Genomic DNA, 14661 nt, shown 5'->3' on the forward strand with positions numbered 1-14661 from the left:
TGCATGGGGTCGCTATGAGTCTGTTCTGACTCGACAACAACAAGTCTCTGAAAGTGCATTTCTACCACAGGGCCTTTGCATATGTTTTTCCCTCTGCCTACAGCTCTTCCTAAGGAGCTCTGGTAGCATAGTGGTTACGAGTCAGGATGCCAACCTCAAGGTCAGCAGTTCAAAACTACCAGTGGTTCTGTGGGAGAAAGATGAGGTATTCTACTCTCATAAAGATTTGTAGTCTCTGCAACCATGTACAGGGTCACTATAAATCAGAACTGACTCCACAGTACTTAACAACAACACAGCTCTTCTTCAAGGAACTCTGGTAACATAATGGTTACGAATGGGGCTGCTAACCTCAAAGTCAGCAGTTCGAAACTACCAACTATTCCGCGGAAGAACGATGAGGTTACAGCCTTGGAAACCGTCTAAGGGTCACTATGAGTCAGAACAGATTCCACCGCATATAACAACCACCACCACAGTTCTTCCTAATCCCTCCCCTTCCCTTGGCCAATTCCTACTCATCTTTCAGATCTCTGTTCAAATGGAGCCTTTGGGGGCACACCATTGTAAAATACATCCCTTGTGTCTTCCATGAAACCCTGTCCTTTTCTATACAGGACTTGTTGCAATGATGCTGACATAATTTTGACTCTGTGATTAATGTCTGTCTCTCCCACCAGGAAAGAGACTGTGTCTGTGTGGCTTGCCACTTATACCAACTGCTTAGCACAGTGCCTTGTACGCAGGAGGCCCTGGATGTTTATTTACTGAAAGAAAGAAAGCCAGCCAGCCACTACTAGAGGTCAGCAAAAGCACCAGAAAGGGAATGTGGGAAGTCAGGGACCTATGTCCCCCATGTTGTGGCTCTGTGCCCCAGGCCAACTCAGAATCTGCTGGAAGTCAGGCAACCTCCACACTGTCTGCAGACAGCCAAGCATCTCCTCACGCTCTCACACACACACACATACACAGAGAGATTGTTGCGCTTTTGTGACTGTATCTGACTGTCTTTTGGCCCTTCACAGGTTTCCAACAGGCAGCTGAGCAAGGTAGCAACCTCCAGGGAGAGAGTCATTAGTAGCACCAGCCTGGCAAGCAGCAGAGAGTGTGGGCGGGTTTGCCTGGCCCAGTCAGCAAGATGTGCAATGTGTGCAAAGCCCCAGCAGGGCCTGGGCTCCCATGAGCTTCAGCTTCCGCAAGTGTATTAAGAAATAATGCAGTAATGAACAGTATCAGACAGAATTGATAAGCCTAAGTCATTGCACACTTAGTGAAGCACTAAGAACAGAAGTCAATAAATGAGATCTCAGAGGGGCCTGCCTCCGACAGAGGTGAGCACCAACCCCTCCACCACCACTCCCTCACACACAAAGTTGAAGTGGACAGGGCAGGTTTGGGAGAGAGCTCAGTGGGGAGATGAGACTTCAGTAAATTAGGAATTGGAAAACCCACTCTTCCTAGGTATGGGAGTATGGGACAAGCCCCTTTGGTCTTAGTTTTGCCTTCTGTAAAATGGGGAGATTACACATCAGGAAAACAAACAAAAAACCCACTGGGGAGTGTGTGATGTTTTTCACCCTAAAGATGATCAGAAGAGGAGAGATGCCAAATAGTGATGCCTTAGGTGTCCGGGGATGGACATGGCAAACTGCTGCCCATCCAGATTCTTGGGTGACAAAGAGGAGTAGGGGTGTGTGTGAGGTCTTAAGTGCTGGTTTTAAAAAAATCAAGCCTATTGCTGACAAATTAATTCTGACTCATGGCAACTGTATGTGTTACTGAGCAGAACTGAGCTCTGTGGGGTTTTCTTGGCTGTCATCTTTATGGAAGCAGATTTTCAGGCCTTTCTTTCAAAGTGCCTCTGGGTGGATTTGAACCACCAACTTTTCAGATATTTGCTGACAGCAAACCATTTGTGCCGCCCAAGGATCTTTAAGTGCTGGTCAAAACTCAAACTCAAGCGGACTCTGACTCATTGCGACCCTATCTAGGGTTCCAGGGACTGTAAATCTACATGAACAGACAGCCAGTTGCTGGTAGAGGTAGTGGACTAAGAGAAGCAATAGGACAGGTGACGAGAGAAGAGATGGGAGTGGGAAGCCTAGGAGAGGTACAGGTGCACGGCATGCTTTTACTGGAGGAACAGGCTGAAAAACTCACTCCAAGGTTACCAGTGATTCCAGGGTGACCTTGGTCCATGGAGTGGGGGATCATGACAGAGCCTGAAGGGATGGAGACTCCTGAGGCAGGGACTGGAAGCAGAAGGACACAGGCCCCACCAGGAAGGGAATAATTGTCTGCTGGAGGGGTGAGGACAGATAGACAGTCACTGTGCGGGATGCTCCAAAGCCAGGCACAAGTGCTGTTGCAGTTCTCTGCCCCTTGGGTGCATCTGCAGTGCCCCAACTGATGAGATGTCTCTCTGAAGAGATGTCTCAGTCGGGGAGTCCTGAATGGTCACCTGGTCCAGCCCTCTTCCCGAGAGCACAGCAGTGCCTTTCTATCATTCAGTACAGCTTCTTTCCTTCTTTCCAGAGGAATTCTACCCCCCCCCCCCCCCAGAACCTAGAAACCCAGACCACCACCTCCACACCAAATGCTGGTGCCCTGTGATGGCAGTTGCAGGGAGGAAGGCAGGAAATGTGTATGTGTCTACACCTTCATCTTTCCCTTCTGACCCCCACTGCCCCTGATACTCAGAAAGGGATGCCCGTGTCCCCAGGGGCTCTTGTTCTAGTAACCTTTGAGTTGTTATACTCAGGTTTTCAAAGTCTACACCTGGACCATAACCCCTTTTACACTCAAATCAGCTGCTGGAGTTCAGACTTTAAGAACCACCCAGAGAGCTTAAGAATGCTGACTCCCAGGCAACACTTCCAAATATTCTATTTTGGTGGATCTGGGGTGAGGCCCAAGAATGTGCATTTTAGCAAACCCTCCTTGCTAAAATGCTGGAAGATGCTTGATGTCAAGACTCCTTTGACTCCACAGCCCAAGAGTCCTCCTCCTGAAGGCCTCCACTCCACTCTGTGGGACGTGATTGAATTTTTCAGTGTTCCCATTCCATGGGCTGGTGGTTCCGCCTGATTGCGTCTCCCGCCCCAGTCCTTGACTCTTAGGCTCCAGGCTCATTCCTGGAGCTCTTAGCCACAGCCCCGTGTAAGCCAAAAGAGAGACGGCTGTGTATCACCTGAGTGAAGAGCTGGAAACTAGGCCATCGTGCTTGGCTGAGCAGGTCCTACCCTCTTCCAGATGCTCCTGCTGCCTCCTTCTGCTGCTCTTCCAATGCCCCAGGCCCCAGAACCTCTTCCCATCATGTGGAACAAGGCCTGATCCAGAGCACTGGGCAGAGGGTACATCCAGAGAGTCTTGGAGAGGGAAGCAGGGTGCTAGGACCTCAGGCTCAAGGTCTATAGGGAGAAGGCAAGTGTGGAGGGGCGTAGAAGGTGGAGTAAACAGACTAATGGGGCACATCCTGGGGGTGGGGGCATATGCAGGCCAGCCAAAGGGACCAAGGGCCATTCTGGGTCCCCCAAAGGGACCCACTACCCTCCTCTTTGGCCTCACAAGAGTCAGAGGCTCCTGGCTGGCAGAATGTGATGTGCTCCATGCCCAGGCCTCCCAGTCTGACCTAGTGGTGTTTTTCTTACATCTTATTTCTTCATAACTTTTTCTGTCTCTGATTCTTCCCCATCGTGTTTCTCTTGCTCCCTTTCTCTCATTATCTCTATCATTCTCTCCCTCTCCCTTTGTCTCATTTTGTCTTTCTTGTTTTCTGTCCCTCTTCTTATGTCTTTTTCTCTCTTTTTGGTTGTCTCTGTCTCTCCCCCACTTTCTTTCCTTGCCTCTCTTTCACTCTCTTCGCCTCTTTGTCTCTCTTCGTGTTCTCCTTGTACCTCTCACTATCTCTTTCTCACTCGAGCTCTTGCTGTAGGATCACACTGGTCCACCTTCTCCAGGTTGTCCTCCTCTGTCCCCACTGCACCCGGCCCTCTGGCTCGCTAGCCCCCAGAGAGCACTCCTATCTAACTCAGTCATAACCTTCTGATGGGATGGCTGTGGAGAGGCACAGATGCAGACCCCACCCCCATGATGCTGCTCTTGGAGCCCACCTTCCAGATGGGGAGGGTGGAGGGTGGAGGAGACAAGGGGTGCCAAGATCCAGAGGAGTGGAGAAGCTAGGGTGGCCTCTGCCGCCCTGTCTGTCTCAGATGTCCAGATATTGACATTGCCAGTCTCCTGCTTGGTCACTTCTCAGCCTCACCCTCTCATCCACTCACTGTCCCGAGACACACAAGCCTGAGAGAAGGCAAGGTTTGACCAAGCCAGGAAGATGCTCCCAGCTTGAAGAGAGCTACCTGCCCTGCCCCTCTCAGGAGCCTGCCAGTGATGTTCTCTCCTCCTTGTTCCCTCCCGAAAAGAAACATGCTTTCTCCTAAGGACTATCTGAGGTATCAGGGTTGAGTTGGGGTCTAGAAATCTTCTAGGATAACAGGTCCACCACAGGAACTGGGGTATCATGTGAGGGGACGGGTGGCTGTCCCACAGCCCCTCGCTCAGGAAACATTCTTTGAATCCCCTCAGTGTGCCAAGCACTGAGAACTAAATGCTGGAATTGCAGATGTTAACAGGACCCAACTCTGGCCTTCAGCATAGTGAGGGGGAAGGCAACTACCCCTCAGGTTTGTGATGCTTTGGTGGTCAGCTCAGGGGACCAAGGAGGCACGAGGGGAGTATTGCCCACCCTCCAGCGGACAGTGTGGGCCTGGCTCTAAAAAACCAGAAGGCGAATATGACTGTAGGAGGAGAGAAGTCATCTCCTAGAGCTGTGTGGGCGCCTGTAAGCCTTGTCCAATGGGTCTTGTGATCAGCTTCTACTGAAGGAACATAAACAATTCTCAGGAGGACACTCAGTCTGCCGTTTTGCCAGGCCCAGATTCCTGCTCACAGCTCTGGGCCCAGAGCACACCAGAGCAGAGCAAAGCAAGAAGAAGTGGTGGACTGGGAGGGTCCTAGCCCCAGATCTTGTGGAAATAAGGAAGGGGGTCTCTTGAGTGGGCCAGGCCTGAGAAATGAGAACTTCCTAATTGGAGTGACTCTGGTACCTGTTTCCCTGTAGCTCCTCCTTCCACACCCCCATAGGCTGGATATGGCATTCCAGAGGAGGGAGGACCAGGGACTCTGGCTCCCTACCACCCCCTTTTAGAAGAGGAAACTGAGATACCTAGAACTCAATTTACAAGCCAAGGTCACAGAGAGTGGTCAGACCAAGATCAGAATCAGAGTTTCCCAATTCTCAGCCCTATGTGTCACACTGTCCCCTCCCACATTAAGTCAAATCTGCCATTTACTCTCCAGAGGCCTCCATCTTTCCTCAGCCCTCCCTCCCTGAGAGCTCGGAGCCTTATAGAGGGAGACTGCTGGGTAATGAAGGATGTCAGGTGGCCTTGCCTCCTTTATCATTGTAACTAAGGAGAACAGGGTAGCTTCAGGGCAGCTTGCAGGAAGAGATTGCACCTAGAAACTCAAGTGGGAAACCTGAGTGTTAAACTAAAGAGAATGACAGGCTCCTTCCAGGTCTTTAAAAGAAAGTAAACTGTACCTAGTCAATTTAAAAACATTTGTTGGACTCTGAGATACTGAAACTGAGAGGAAAGACTTTGAGATTTGAGTCAGGAAATCTGTGTTCAGCCTCCACAAGCTGTTGGACAATCCGCTTACCTCTCTGGGCCTTTGGTTTTTTAACTGTGAAATGGAGATAGTAGTGGAACTGCCTGCCTCACAGGGTTATTTTGTCAGGTGAGAGGAGGTATGAGGAAGCTTTCTCTTAGGGGGCTAAAGCGAGACCCCTGGGAGGTTGCAGGGGGCCTGAGAGGCGGGAGTGAGACTGTTCCTGCTCTGGTCTTGCCAGCTGGTTGTGGAGCCCAACTCCCCCACTTCCACCAGCACTGGAGGCTGCACCTTGCTCTCCAGCCCTAGTGGCTGTAGGAGAGTTTACATGGTCCGCCTCTTCTCACCACCCCTCCTCCCATCTGCCCTCAGCTGCGTGGTGGACGAGATGGATTTCTCCAGCATGGAGCTGGATGAGGCCCTGCGGAAGTTCCAGGCTCATATTCGCGTGCAGGGGGAGGCCCAGAAGGTGGAGCGGCTCATTGAGGCCTTCAGGTACCAGACCCCTCAGCTCCAGTTCCCACACAAACCCCAGCACATGCCCTAGACATGGACATTTGGGGGGCAGGCAGAGCTGTTCTGTGTCTAGAGGATGGGAGATGCTGGAGAGTTAGTCAGGCAGTGGGGAGAGCCCCTTCTGGTGTAGGTGACAGGGGTGGGCTAGATAGAAAGGCAGGAAAGAAAGAAAAGGACAGGATTCCTGAGCTCTCTGATCTGGAAGTAATACCAGACAGGGCCCACCAGGCTGGACTGCACCTCACCCATCCTTGTCAACAAGCAAACCATGGTGAGCATCCTCTCTGAGAAATCCTGGGGGATTTATAGGTGTGTGAAATAACATTGCCCTCTCTCTGGAGAAGAAGACCAGGGTATGGGTCAGACAGCAGTAGACTGAGGTGGGCAGCCTTCCCCCTGGGCCCCCACAAGTACTGGAGCTTGGAGGAACAGAGGGCAGAGGGTCTCAGCATTCCCCTCGGTGTCTTCCCCACCACAGCCAACGCTATTGCATGTGCAACCCTGAGGTGGTGCAGCAGTTCCACAACCCTGACACCATCTTCATCCTCGCCTTCGCCATTATCCTCCTCAACACCGACATGTACAGCCCCAACATTAAGCCTGACCGGAAGATGATGCTGGAAGACTTTATCCGAAACCTTCGAGGTGAGGAGGTGGGGACAGAGGGTAGGAAGGGTGAGACCACATTCTAGTCAGTGTTAATTCCAAAGAAGACAGTGAGTCTGAGTCCCTGTTGTACGCTACATGCCGATCTCTGGGTCTAGTCATGCACAGCAGACTGTGGAAGCCACTTTTGGGCCAAGTCTCTAAGGATTTTCCAGAGCCACTACCACTGCCCCATCCCAAAGCAATAAGAGTCCCTTGGCAATGTTCCCTTGCCTTTTGTGGAACATTGACCCCTAGGCCCTGGCACCATCATTGGTGCCTATGTGGTACCAGCTTTTCCCACTCTATATGTTATGTTCCTGAAAGCCAGGATCATGACCTTCAGGTCCTAAATCTATAAGTCAGTCTTTCAAATAACTTCATTGCATTCACCAGCCAAATCCACCAGCCTGAAGGAGAACAGTGCTTGGCTGTTAACTTAAAGGTTCGAACCCACCAGCCACTCTGTAAGAGAAAGATGTGACAGTCTGCTTCCATAAAGTTTACAGCCTTGGAAAACTTAGGGAGCTCTTCTGCTTTGTCCTATCGGAATTGACCCAACAGCAATGAATTTGGTTTGGTATAGTGTGCCCCCTAGCAGGGAGCAAAACAGTATTTGTGCTAAATCAACGTTTACATGACCATGACTAAGCAAACAATCCAAAGTAGGTTCTGAAAGTATGTGATGATTTAAAATAAAAAAATAAAAAGTAGTAATTCCATTTGCTTAGTTCTCAATGAGCCTGTCACAACTTGTCCCCAAACTCTCCACCCTATGTGTCCCTCTCAAATACACTTCAACCCAGGAGGTATTCTGAGTTTCAGCTTCTTGGAGCTCTCTCCTGGAGCCTCTAGTTCTGCTCCAATCTGGACAGGTCACTAGGCCAGTGGCACAGCTGTCACCATGGGCTCTCTGTCTACCACCATCCTGGAATCTCCATCACCTTGCTCCTGTTTCCTGGATTTCATAGTTTCCTTGTTTTTAGTTTACTTCCAGAGAAAAGGTACATTGGAGGCAAACTTTTTGAGAATATGCATGTATGAATATATATTTTTCAGTCTTCGCCCTTAATTAGGAGTTTGACTGGAAATAGAATTCCAGATTGGAAAATTTTCCATTAAGAATTTTGAAAGCATTAGTCCATTATCTGCTAGTTGACAGTTCTCCTCTGCCATTACAATTCCTGACCTTTTGGACATTATTGTTTATTTGTTTTTTCTCTCTGAAAACTCTGGTTGTTCTGTTTGCCCTTTGTGTCCTGAAATTTAATGATGATGTGCCTTGTGAGAGGTCTTTTTCATCCACTGTGCCGGGTGCTGAAATAGGTCCTTTCAGTCTAGAAACGTGCTTTCCACTGAGGGAACTTTGCATAAATATTATATTTGATAGTTTTTACACTCTATTTTCTCTGTACTCTCTTTCTGAAATACCTATTATTCAGATGTTGGATCTTAGTTGTAGCCTCTAATTTTCATAGATTTCCTATATATCATCATTGTCTTCTTGTTCAATTTCCTGAAAAATATCCCTTAGCTTTAATTTTCAAGCATTCATCTAAGTTTTTAATTTCTACTGTCATACTTTTCATTTTCAAGAGCTCTTTTTTGTTCTTTGTATGTTCCTCTTTTATAGCATTAATTCATTTTTCATATCATCCAATATCATGTCATATTTATCTGACGATATTAATGATGTTTTTATATGTGTGTTTCAGTTTCCTTCTCCCTGCTTGTCCCTATTTCTTCTGGGTTCCTTTTTCTGTTTCTTCCTATATTTCTTTCTCTTTCATGTTATAGACTTTTTATATATAGTTGCTGAAACTTGGTTGTCCATTTGTATTTAAGGGTGAGTCACTGAAAAGTTTATCCTTTGGAGATTGCTGATCGGCAGACATTCTACTAGAGTGATTTAGTTGAGCTGTGTTATTGGGTGATTCCTACTAGTACAATATCTTTATTCAATTTTTCTTGCTCTGGTTGATTCCCCAGAAAAGAAATGTCCAGTCTATTGCCCAAAAGGTATGAATCTGATTGCTAAGATTCTGAGATCTTTGTGGAAAGTGGGATTGAGGATCCCCTCAGTATTTAAATGTCAACTTCATCCCCACAGACTTCACCCTTGGGTGTACTTGAAGTCCCCAAACTTCTCCAAAGGATAGTCTTCTACAAAAGTGGAGGAGGGGATAGAGAAGTCTATGTACTTTTAAAACTGACTTTCAACCTATTTTCCAGTTTCCAGCCTTACTTTACCTCAACTTTCAGGGATTTCTTTTTTCTTTTTCTTTTTAATTTTTTTAATGTGAATTGAGTGATAGTTTACATGGGAGAACATCAGTTTTACACTCATCATTTCATTGCAGTGATTACAATCTCCTCCATGCATCATCATTCAATAGCATTTGCTTCTATTCCCTGTGATTTTTTTGGAGGTGAGGGGGTCAGGGGGAATATGTACACAAAAGCACTCAGGAATATATAATTATTTAAACAAAGAAAGGGCACATGCTGCAAGCCTGCCTCCTGGCTGCAAGCACACAGCTATTCTCTTTCCACAAGTTTAGAGTCCTCAGCTGCTCTATTTCTCCATGTCATCATCTCTGTCTCCATCTCTGATGTCACTGCTTCTCTGGATAGGGTCCCACATTCCGCTAGTGCTCTTCTCCCTTGATGGCTTTAGGGTCCTATGTTCCTGGACTGTAAGATTAACTACTCCCCTCTTTTTGTTACAAAACTTCTACCTTTACAGTTGTGACAGTCATAATTAGTTATAATAACAATTACTCACTATTGAATTATTAGTAAGAATCTTATCCCCATCTCTTTTCACCAGACCTGTCTAGATAAGAGGAGAATTATCCAGTGGGGACTCTACCTTCCCCCACACACTCTTAAGCTAAACTCCCTCTTGAAAACTTGTAAGCCAGTCACTTTGTGCCTTTATCACCCCCTCATTTTGGGTAACCAATGTCTAAATTGCCCGTTCCTATCAACCTCAGAGATTTCTTTGCCACTAATTACAGATCCCTTTGGTAGTTCTATGGTGTGTTGGGTGACTTGTAATGTATCTGTATTGGCTTAGGTTTCAGCTTTATCAGATTTTCTAACCCAGACATTCTTTTAATCACTTTCTAGGTCCTGTAATATTACTGTCTCTTCCCCTGTTCTCTCTCTTTTGTGTGTGTGTGTGGGGGGGGGTTTATTCCTTTAAGAAAACATTTCTTTTTACTGGAGTATGCAGTGGGAGCAGAGTGTTTAAGTCGCCATCTTTAATTGGAAGCCTCTGTGTGTTCCATCTTTATTCCTGTTCTTTCTTGTCCTCACTTTCTTGTGGGCCCCCAAGAGTACTACATGGCTCATTTATCCAATTTTTAAAACTCCTATGAGGACATTTGCCAAAGTCGTTTTATTTTTAAATTTTTTTGCTTTTACAAAAGAAGCATATACTTAACCAAAGAAAGACCTGGAAGAGGCAAAATAAGATTTTAAAAATTACCTCTGTTCCTACCTTCAAAATAAACTGTTTTCATGTCGGTATATTTTCTGCTAGTATTTTTTTGTGTGTGAGAGTTTTATCATTACTCTGAAGTAGAAGATGGAGGGTCTTATCACTTGCATTGCTATAGGGGTCTGCCCTGCTCCTCTTCACTTTAGGTCTAACTCCCCACACACAGTCAGGGGAGAATCTTGTCACCCATTCAACAACTGTCTGCTGAAACTGCTCCAGCTGGAGGTGAGATGAGGGCCCTGGAAGTGGAAGAACCAAAAAAGAACAAGACAAAACCTCTGCCTTCAGGACATTCACATAGAGAGTAGTTTAAGACAAATACCCAGAAGACATTCCCTGGAGACAGATCTGCCAAAGCAAAGGCACTTAACAGGAATATAGAGGCTGAAAAGCATCCTGGGTAGTGAGAGAACCTCCTGTGTATAGAATAGCAGGAGATAAGGCTGAGGGGTGCATTGGGACCATATTACAGTGGTTTTCTTGCTCATCTAAGGAGTTTGTTCTTAATTTAGTGGGTGTGGGAAGCAGCCATGAGGCTTTGGAATGGAGATGAGGCAAAGTCAAGGCCACCCTTTACAAGCATTAGACTGGTATGGGGGTTTCCTCTGTCTGCTTCCCACCCCACAACTTCCTCTCCATGTTGGTAGGTGTGGATGATGGTGTTGACATCCCCAGGGAACTGGTGGTGGGCATCTACGAAAGGATACAGCAGAAGGAGCTCAAGTCCAATGAGGACCATGTCACATATGTCACCAAGGTGGAGAAGTCCATCGTGGGCATGAAGACCGTACGTAGATCCCCTGCAGAGCAGCTTCCTCTCCCAGGCTGCCAAGGCTTCCCACCTCCCATTTCTTTCTCCCTGGTATCTCTTCCATTCTCCTCCTTCCCTTTCAAAAATACCTTACTTTTGTTCATTTTCATAAAAAGTCTTTCTTGAATACTTACTATGTACCATGCACCACATCCTTTTTTTTCCCCCTTGCTTGATTTCTACACTGCCTCTTGCTGGCAGATACTGCAGCAAGGGAGACTGAAGTAAGATGTCAAGAAAGACTTCCCAGTGGTTTAGGGTTGAAGCATCTAGATAGATGGCTATGAGAGAGACCCTTTCCTAGCATGGGATGGATTTAGCTGAGAATGGGCTAATGTAGAAGTTCTAGAGTGTGGTGTCTCAACCCAGTGGCATGCCCAGTAAATCATAATCTGTGTTACAAGCAATATATTCCAAAGTTGCAATGTTTTTGTTTTTTTTTAAATGAGCAGCCTCTGTAGATTACTATGCTATTTATATGTCAGCAATGATCTTTATTTCATAAGCATAAATGATGTTGTACAGGTTCTGGAATCCCTGAGGGATGCAAATGGTTAAAGTGCTGAGCCGTTAACTGAAAGGTTAGTGGTTCAAGGTCAACCAGAGGTAGCTCAGAAGAAAGGTCGATGCAATTCTGCTCTGACACATATAGTGTTGCCATGATTTGGGGTCAACTTTATGACAACTGGTTTGTTTCCAGTTCAGGAGTTGGCTATTCTGGTGTTCATCTCCAGTTCCCCTTTCCTGAGATGCTGGCTCAGGGAGCATATCCCTAAGGGACTTTGCATTTGATCTGTGCTATCTGTGTGGAGCGCCTTTTCTGCTTCAGAGCCTTTATTGCTGAAGTCTTGGTTTGTCTGATCTGCCAGTGATTGGATTCAAGGTATTCCTGTGCATTGATTTCCTAGGGCGACCAAAACAAAGTACCACAAAGTGAGTGGTTTTAAACACCAGAAGTTTATTGGCTCACTCACAGTTTAGGAGGCTAAAGTCCAAATTCAGCATTTTAGCAAGACCAAGGAGTCCTGGCATAGCACCGCAGGATAAGCACTGGACTGTAAAGTCGGCGGTTCAAACTCACCAGCCGCTCCTCAAAAGCCCTACACAGGGTCACTATGAGTCAGAATCAACTGGAAAGCATTTAACAACAACAGATATTGTCTCTGAAGCCTCTAGGGGAGGACACTCCTTTTTTCTCCCAGCTTCTGGTAGCCCCAGGAGTTCCTTGGTATGTAGCATAACTGCGCTCCCTGCCTCCATCTTCACCATTTGTGTGTCTCCTCTCTCTTATAAAGACGTTGCTCAGATTGGATTATGGCCTACCCTGCTCTGGTATAACCTCACATTAACATCTCCCTAGACCCTGTTTCCAAAAAAGATTATGATCACAGATACCAGGGGTTAGGACTCCATGAGTCTTTTTGGAGACATAATTCAGTGCACAACGTTCTGGAATTCCACTCACTCTTAAGCACTTGGATGTGTAGTAGGGAAAGAGGCAAGTTGTCATCACTACAGAAGTGCAAGAGGAAACGGCTGACCATACCTGGACTGGAGCAACTAGGCTCATCTGCTCCAGTGAGATGAACCCCTTCTCTCTCAGCTCCCCAAGAAGTGTGATGAAGGAGACAGAATCCAGGGAGTGGATGCCGTGGGGTGGGAAGGACCTGGTCTCGGGGGGCCCCTCTCTAGCATCATGTCTCGGTTCCAGGTGTTGTCAGTACCCCACCGCCGCCTGGTCTGCTGTAGCCGGCTCTTTGAGGTGACAGATGTGAACAAGCTGCAGAAGCAGGCTGCACACCAGAGGGAGGTGTTTCTCTTCAACGACCTGCTGGTGGTGAGCAGCCAGAGGGTGTTGGCAGTGCAGTGCAGAGCTGCAGGGGGAGCTAGGAAACAAATAAGAAAATAAACAAGGTCATATTAGGTGTACGTGGAGAAAGAGCCATGAAGACAATGAGACGGTGAGAGGACACACAGGTTAGGGTGGGGGTGTTTTGTTCTCTTTTATTTGGGTTTTGTTGGTTTTTTGGATAGGCCAGTTAGGTAAGATCTGTGGAATGTTTCGTTCAAGTTAAGAGTTAAGTAATGAGAATAATTCAGCCATGTGAAAAGTGTGTGGGGTGGGGGTGGGGGGGTGGGGGAACTGTGAAAAGGGTCTGTTCAAGCTGCAGAGAGGAGACAGTATAGGACTGTTGGAACCAGATGGGCAAAGCTCATAGACCAGGGCAGAAAAGCGGGGACTGGCCTCTAAGTACACTGGAGAGTTTTGTTCTGGGAAGAAATCTGTTTTCATATAATGTAAGTGTGTGTGTGTGTGTGTGCATGTATGAGTGTCTGCATGTGTGAATACATCTTCAGTGCATAACTGTGTGTTCACATGTGTGCTCATAAAATCATATCTGGCACCCTGGGTGCTCTTGCCTCCACATGTTTCCATGAATTTGTACCTGTTGGTGTATATTTGTCATCCTCTCTGAACAGATTCTCAAACTTTGCCCGAAGAAGAAGAGTTCCTCTACGTACACTTTCTGCAAGTCAGTTGGCCTGCTGGGCATGCAGTTCCACCTCTTTGAGAATGAATGTAAGTCTGGGTGGGTCAGGAGGTAGAGTAGAAGGTGGCTAGGGGAAATTGATGGAGAAAGGGGGTGGAAGGGGGCAAGGGTGCCAAAGGCCTGGCTGGGCTCACAACCCCCTGGGGTCCTGGGATCTGGTTTCCAGATTACTCTCATGGCATCACACTGGTGACCCCGCTCTCGGGCTCTGAGAAGAAGCAAGTGTTGCATTTCTGTGCACTGGGCTCGGACGAGATGCAGAAGTTTGTGGAAGACCTGAAGGAGTCCATCGCTGAGGTGACGGAGCTGGAGCAGATCCGGATAGAGTGTAAGGATGTCAGTTGCCGGGGGAGTGGGAGGGGGACCACCTGGTCATCAAGGGATGGCTGTGGCACTGTGCTTGCCCCATTTGGAATGAGTGTGGGTTGATCCATGGCCCTCCTTCCTCCCCTTGTTCTCTTCTCCTGACTCCACTGCCCTGTCACAGGTGGCAACAGGACCCTTTGCAAGTGCCCTGCTCTTGGTGTCTCTTCATGACTGCAGAGCATGCATGCCTAGGTGGACCATGGCCCCCTTGGAACAAAGAACTCTGCTGTGTTTGACCTGACAGCCGAGTGTGCTGACCAAGGCAGAGATGGCCAGTAAAGAGGTCCCTGGAGCTCAGGCTCTGTTCACCAAAGTGCCTTTGCCTGCAATCCCCAGAAGCAGTCCAAATACCCTGATCACAGTTGGCTGTTCATTTCTATCATCTTGCCACCCAGAATAGCCCCTCCCCCACTTTACTTTGTTGCAACATTGTCTTTTTGACACATCCATGCTAGTGTTCTTTTAGTCTCAATTTTTATTTGCATGATTATTCTTCTAAGGAATGTGCTGGTTCTTGCCTGCTCCAACTCAGGCATTTTCCAAAATATGAGGATGTCTGGAATCCATGTGTGGGGCAAATGATTAATGTGCCCAAC

The 14661-nt window shown here is 47.4% G+C and overlaps 1 protein-coding gene across 2 annotated transcripts in view; it reads left to right on the forward strand.

The window, feature by feature from the left end:
* Positions 1 to 14661, forward strand: part of IQSEC3 (IQ motif and Sec7 domain 3) — a 194584-nt gene that overhangs the window by 168270 nt on the left and 11653 nt on the right. For both annotated transcript variants that reach the window (XM_006862699.1, XM_006862700.1), the window contains 6 exons: positions 6043 to 6165; positions 6665 to 6831; positions 10984 to 11123; positions 12859 to 12984; positions 13629 to 13728; positions 13866 to 14027. In XM_006862699.1, coding sequence (XP_006862761.1) covers positions 6043 to 6165; positions 6665 to 6831; positions 10984 to 11123; positions 12859 to 12984; positions 13629 to 13728; positions 13866 to 14027 — 818 coding nt within the window. The remainder of the gene's footprint in view (positions 1 to 6042; positions 6166 to 6664; positions 6832 to 10983; positions 11124 to 12858; positions 12985 to 13628; positions 13729 to 13865; positions 14028 to 14661) is intronic.

Source organism: Chrysochloris asiatica, unplaced genomic scaffold (assembly GCF_000296735.1).
Source record: "Chrysochloris asiatica unplaced genomic scaffold, ChrAsi1.0 scaffold00050, whole genome shotgun sequence".
NCBI lineage: Eukaryota > Metazoa > Chordata > Mammalia > Afrosoricida > Chrysochloridae > Chrysochloris > Chrysochloris asiatica.